The sequence below is a fragment of the Hibiscus syriacus genome, unplaced genomic scaffold (genome assembly GCF_006381635.1).
Source record: "Hibiscus syriacus cultivar Baekdansim isolate YM2019G1 unplaced genomic scaffold, ASM638163v2 tig00001195_pilon, whole genome shotgun sequence".
NCBI lineage: Eukaryota > Viridiplantae > Streptophyta > Magnoliopsida > Malvales > Malvaceae > Hibiscus > Hibiscus syriacus.
This window is the reverse complement of record NW_024061848.1, coordinates 69851-76020: the sequence shown is the minus strand read 5'-3', so window position 1 is coordinate 76020 and position 6170 is coordinate 69851. Positions and strand designations below refer to the sequence as shown.

Here is a 6170-nt window from a genome sequence, read left to right as displayed (position 1 = left end):
AGTAAAACCCCAAAAAATGATTCTATCTAAAATCTGGGAACGAAAGAAAAATAAATGTTCGTTTATTTAAATTCATCGAGAAAAGATCGTTAGAACTTATCTAAGGTTCGATTTCGACATCTTTAAATAATCGAATATTCTTATTCTTTCTAAAAGATTGGCAATTTCTAATTTAAATTGATTTATTTTACCATTATTCATACATTTTGATTCAACAATGAATTTTCCAATGGAATTGTAATATTTCTTTATTTCGATTGGAGTAAGAATTGATTGCCCCAAGGTATAAGAGGTTTTTTTTCTCGATAGGAAATAATTAAATATTATTAGGTTTCATTTTAAAATTCATAGTGTGTTGTTTTAAGGGATCTTAAATTAAATTAAATTTGAACTCGTAAATTCCATTGCAAAGACAATTAATTAATCGACAAAGTACCGATTTAGGGCGCTGTGGGGTGCTAATCATTCTCCACGTGTAATCGACTATCTTTTATTTTTCATATGTGATATACATATATCATATACAGAGTCAACAAGACTCGACTCAAACTTGAATATCAATCTACTAATTATTAAAAATTTTGAGTTATTCGAGTTACTATTCGAGTTATATTTTACAACTTGATTTAAACTTAAATTTTTTTAATTGAGTTTATGAACCTCGAAATCAATTCAAATAAAATTTTTCAAATCCAATTTTACTCACCCATACCCACCACAGCTTCTTCAAAAACTGAAAATATTACAAGTATACTCGTGCGAAAGACATTACGAGTTTACCAAAAAAATCATAAAATAATAAAAGATAGAATTAAAAATATTTCAAAAAATAAAACTTAAAATCTAATAATTGTACTTAAAGTTCCAAAATTTTTAGGATAAATTGTATGTTTAGTCACTCAATTATTTCTATAGTTTTACTTTAGTCATTCAACTATTTTGACCATAAGATAATTAAAATAATATCACATCATTAATGAAAAATAAAAAATTTATTATATTTTTATTTATTTTTTAATAACGATAACAAAATATAACGTTAAATATATTTTTCTAAAAATAATTAAATAATTAAAATATAACTACAGAAAATGATTAAATAAGGAGTTTTTATATCTATTTCAATCAATAACATTGCTCACATTTAAACCAAGTAGCCGACAGGCCATCTTCGTTCCACCATCAAAATCACAGCGCATCTTTAATTTTCTTGTCTATATCAAATTCTAGCCATCTCTCTCTCTCTCTCTGTATAACACTGCCCCATACACTCTTTCCTTTTCTTCTCTCAAAGTTGCTGAGCTAGCTCAGCCATTGTTGTCATCCTCGAAGCTTTTTCTTTGTTTCTCACTCAAACACCCTCTTACTTTGGTCTTCAACCATGGCTGCTTTAGTACTGCTTCCACTGCTCCTTCTGACCGCCATGACCGGCCGCTCAAGTAAGCCTTTCTTACTTTCTTTCTCCTCTGTTTTCTCAGTTTGTAGATCTTGTAATCTCCCTTTAACACACTCAACTTTTAAACAAAGTTGTTGCTTAAATACCCTTATTTAACATTATCGTGGTTTTCAAGCAACACTTATGCTTTTGCAGCTTCAGATTTCAAGTATTTTGCTGTTTGTTTAACAGGTGGGACATGGTGTATATGCAAAGATGGTGTGAGCGATGCAGTGTTGCAGAAGACATTGGACTATGCATGTGGAGAAGGGGCAGACTGTAACCCTATCCACATGAAGGGTCCTTGTTTCAACCCCGACACTGTTAGGGCACACTGCAACTATGCTGTCAACAGTTTCTTCCAAAGGAAAGGCCAAGCTCAAGGCACTTGTGACTTTGCTTCCACTGCCACTCTCACTAATTCTGACCCTAGTAAGTAGTTCCCCCCCCCCCCCCCTTTACCTTTTACCTTTTTACCATGGTTAAAGAAAAGTCTTATATCACAGATAAGCCCCTAAAGTGCATCACCTTTTTCATTTAAGTACATAAAGTATATGAACTTTAAAGTATAAGAACTTTTTCATTTAAGTACATAAGTATTTTTCGATCAAAATAAATACCTAAACTTATTTTTTTAGTTAAAATATTTTTTTTATCAAAATGGATATTTAAAATATTTAAAATTTTCATCTAAATACCTAAAGTATTCAACTTTTTTATCTAAATACTTAAATTATTCTTTAATTAATATTATATGTCAATTTTTTAGACTTTAGATGAAAAAAATAAATACTTTAAGTAATTATTTTGACCACAAATACTTTAGGTACATATTTTGATCAACAAGATAAATTTAAGCAAAGGCAGAGCCATGATTCTAATTTAAGGGACAAAGTATAATTAGCAATAGAAATGAGAGAGGCAAAATTAAAATAAATCAAAACTTAAAAGGTCTAAATATGTATTTATCCATATATATTTTTAATAATAAAAAATGGATGGGGAGTGGTGTCCCTGAATTTTAAATACTTATTCTAAATAAAAATACTTTATATCTAAATGAAAAAAATATATACTTTAATCACGTATTTATTATATAATTCTTAAAAACACTCAAAATTTTTACTCATTTTATGTATTTTTGCAGGCTATGTTGGTTGTCCTTTCCCGGCTACTGCAAGGTATGCTCTAAAGGTCACTCATTTGGGTTTTGTGTTTTGATGAACAACTGTTAAAAGCATGTAGACTATACACTTAGTAGGCTAACTATCATTTTATTCTGTCTTGGTCGTCTAACTTTATTTTTTTAAAATTATTTTTAACGTTACGTTTTGATTTAATTTTGATAATCCGCTGTTAAAAACATTAATAGAATCTTTGGCTTGATAGTTCTTTTAAAAAAATCAATGATGATATGTCAACATCACAATTAATTTTTTAACGGTGAGTGATCAAAATGAAATCAAAACGTACCATTAAATATGATTTTAAAATAAAAAATAGTTAGATGACAAAAACAGGAAAAAAGTGATAGTTGATATATTAAATGTGTAGTTTACCCTAAAAACATTAATGATAGTTTTGGGGCGAATGGAGCAAAGGTAGGAAAGTTGGATGGGTGGGGCATGAAATATTAATATTTTGTAGGTCCACATTCGAATCTCTAGTCTTAAAAGCTATAACTTAGTTTGAACAAAAAGAAAAAAAAGGTGATTAATAAAGTAATTTTGGAGCTCTTATTGCTTTATGCTATGTAGACCCTCCGTTTTAGTTTGGATTCAAACCCAGTCTCATTAAAATTGAGGACAAATTATATATATAGTCGTTAGCGGAACTTATTGATAGAGTTTGAAGATAACTTATACCTTAAAAATTTCAGATATTTAAATTAAAATTTTTAAAAATTTTGAAGTGTTTAGTTTATATTTTCCCAAAAATTTAAAGTCTAACTAAACTTTTTAAAATTTTGAGAGGCTTAATAATAACTTTTAAAAAATTATGGGAGGGGGTTTAATTAAAAACATTAAAAAAATTTAAAGTTTGATATAAATTTCTAAAAATTTTGAGGGTAATAAATTAAATTTTTTGAAAATTTTAAGGGTCTAAATTATAACTTTTAAAATTTTTGGGGAATCACGGGAATAAATGGATGACTAAATGGTCACTTAACTATTTTTTTCAAAATCATACATAACGTTATGTTTTGATTCAGTTTCGATCACTCACCGTTAAAAAATAAATAGAACTATTAATGTAGTTATTTTTTATTTATATTTAATGATAACATGACATTATCTTATAGTATAACCATTATTTTTTAACGACAAGTGGTCAAAACGAAAATGAAACGTAAGAATATATGATTTTGAAAAAAAAAATTGGATGATCAAATTGGAACCATAGGAATAGGTGTATGAGTAAATATATAGTTTACCCTAAAATTTAATACATTGTTTTGTTTTCTTAATGCACATCTTTCCTACATTAATATTGATATTGATGAATACATATTGAATGATTTTTGCGCTATTCATTGTTAGTGACTTTTCCTTTCCCTTTGATCAGTGCCGCAGGCACCACCACCACAACACCAAAACCTACACCGTCAACCACCACACCCAACGTCAACCCGATCAACAACAATCCGACAAGCACGACACCGTACGGTTCAACAACGCCTACCGGAATGTTGGGAGGAGTTGGCAATGGGTTGAGCCCGTCCAGTGGTGGGATCAACCCAGATTACAGTACTGACGGAGGATTTAGGCTCCAATATTGCTTCTCATCCTATGCAACCCTCTTGTTTTCGGGATTCATGCTATTGTGGGGTTAAAAACAAGGGTGCCAGTCGGAAACAATGTCTTTGGCTGGAAAAATCCTCTTTTAGTGTATGGTGTTGTTGATCTATGGACATGTTAGCTAAGGTTTATGGATTTTATTCATTTTAAGGCGTGACTTCTGAGGTTATGGATACCCCAAGGTTTTATGTACATTTAAATCTAAAATTTAGAATGAATTAAGCTACTTCAGTGGTTAAGGAATTTGTTGTTATCCTTAATATCTCATGTTTAAACACCGCGTAAGCAGAGCTAAATTTTAAATAACGGTGTCATAATTTTAAGGTTTAATATAAAAAAGTGTCCAAATTATATTTTTCTTCTTATTTAAGTGCCTAATTTTTTTTGTCAATTTAGGTGTCTAACATTATCAACGTTATCATTTTGGTGTCTCGTCCGTCATCACCGTTAAAAAAATTCGTTAGTTGAAAATAAAAATGGACACCTAAATGAGAAAAGAGATATAATTATTTATCTTTCTAAAAAAATATAGAGAGAATTTTTTTATTTTAGAAATTTTGAGGTGTCATTTGATACTCATTTTTCAGAGTGGACACATATGTATTAATAACATAAATTTTTTGTATAGGGACAGCACAAATAAAATTTTAGGGTGGCAACTTTAGAAAAAGGAACAACTAATATATAAAAATTCGAATTTTAGAGCGAACAGGTGAATATATATGAATCCGTCACCGGATAAGAATATTCATTGTCAAAGGATTTTAAAGCTTTGAATATATATTACCTTATATTCACTTAGATTTATAAATAATGTATGATAATTCAATTCGATTTCTTTTATATTGTAATTTTTTACGGGTGAAGTCTAAAGTCCTTCATAAACATTTTTATAAAAAGAAATAATAACTTTATATGATACTTTTAAATTACTTTCACTATTTCAAACATAAGATATTTTTTTGCTTTAAAAGTAAAAAATTATTTACAAATTAAACGAAGATAGATTTCTAGTCATTTTAGTGTGATTAATTATTATTTTTATATTTGTGAATAATAAATTATTTTTTCTAAAAAAAAAACAGTTTTATAGTGTTCTTTGTTCTCCCTGGAATCTAAGAGTAATCGACAATAGTAAATTGGCAGCCCAAACTCGTTTTTTTTATGTTGCTCTCCGGATTTTTTAAGATTGTCCTAATTAATTCAATTTGATTCGTATTACACATATGATTTTAATGAACGAATCTTTCAATAATGATTTTCTGCATATATAAAGTATCGAATTCAAAATCTACTTAAATGATATTAAACTGCTTATCACTTAAATCAACCTCTATCAGTAAACTTGTTCTTTATTTGTTCGGTGTTTATGTATTTATATTTGCTTCGTCGTCTTGTTTGTGTTGTTTTTCATATTAGAATTATAGGCACATGTTTGGAAAATAATAGAGCATAGTCAAGTTTAAAATTGTACTGAAATAGACTATTTTGAGGTGAGATTTAAATTTGGCTTAAATGAAAAATAAATATTTAAATTGTACAATAAATTTACATTAAAAATAAAGATTTTTATTGAAATAAAGATCTAATAGTTTATTCTATTATTATTTTAATGTCCCAATCGTGCTTGGGTCATGGTGTTTATCTGAATTGATGAACTAATTATTAAAATAAAGATTTCTCTTGCAATAAGGTAATAACTTTTCACCTTCTCGTTTAATTGAATTGATGAACTACAACATCCGAATCTTTGACCGTTTGAAAAATTTTAGGAATTTAAAGATTCAAAGATTTTGTTTTCTAAGAAAAATATATTTTTTTAAATTGAGAATTTTAGAATTTTTATTTAAAAAAAAAAGTTTAATGCAACACATCAAGCAATCGATAAGTGACAATTTTTTTAATATACATTGATCATAAAATAGTAAGAGATTGAA

The 6170-nt window shown here is 28.1% G+C and overlaps 1 protein-coding gene across 1 annotated transcript; it reads left to right on the top strand.

The window, feature by feature from the left end:
• Positions 1-1252: 1252 nt before the first annotated feature.
• LOC120123746 (PLASMODESMATA CALLOSE-BINDING PROTEIN 3-like) lies at positions 1253-4476 on the top strand. Its single transcript, XM_039142573.1, has 4 exons — positions 1253-1439; positions 1628-1867; positions 2583-2616; positions 4001-4476. The coding sequence occupies exons 1-4, from the start codon at positions 1382-1384 to the stop codon at positions 4266-4268; spliced, it is 600 nt and encodes a 199-aa protein (XP_038998504.1). The 5' UTR covers positions 1253-1381; the 3' UTR covers positions 4269-4476.
• The last annotated feature ends 1694 nt before the right edge of the window (positions 4477-6170 follow it).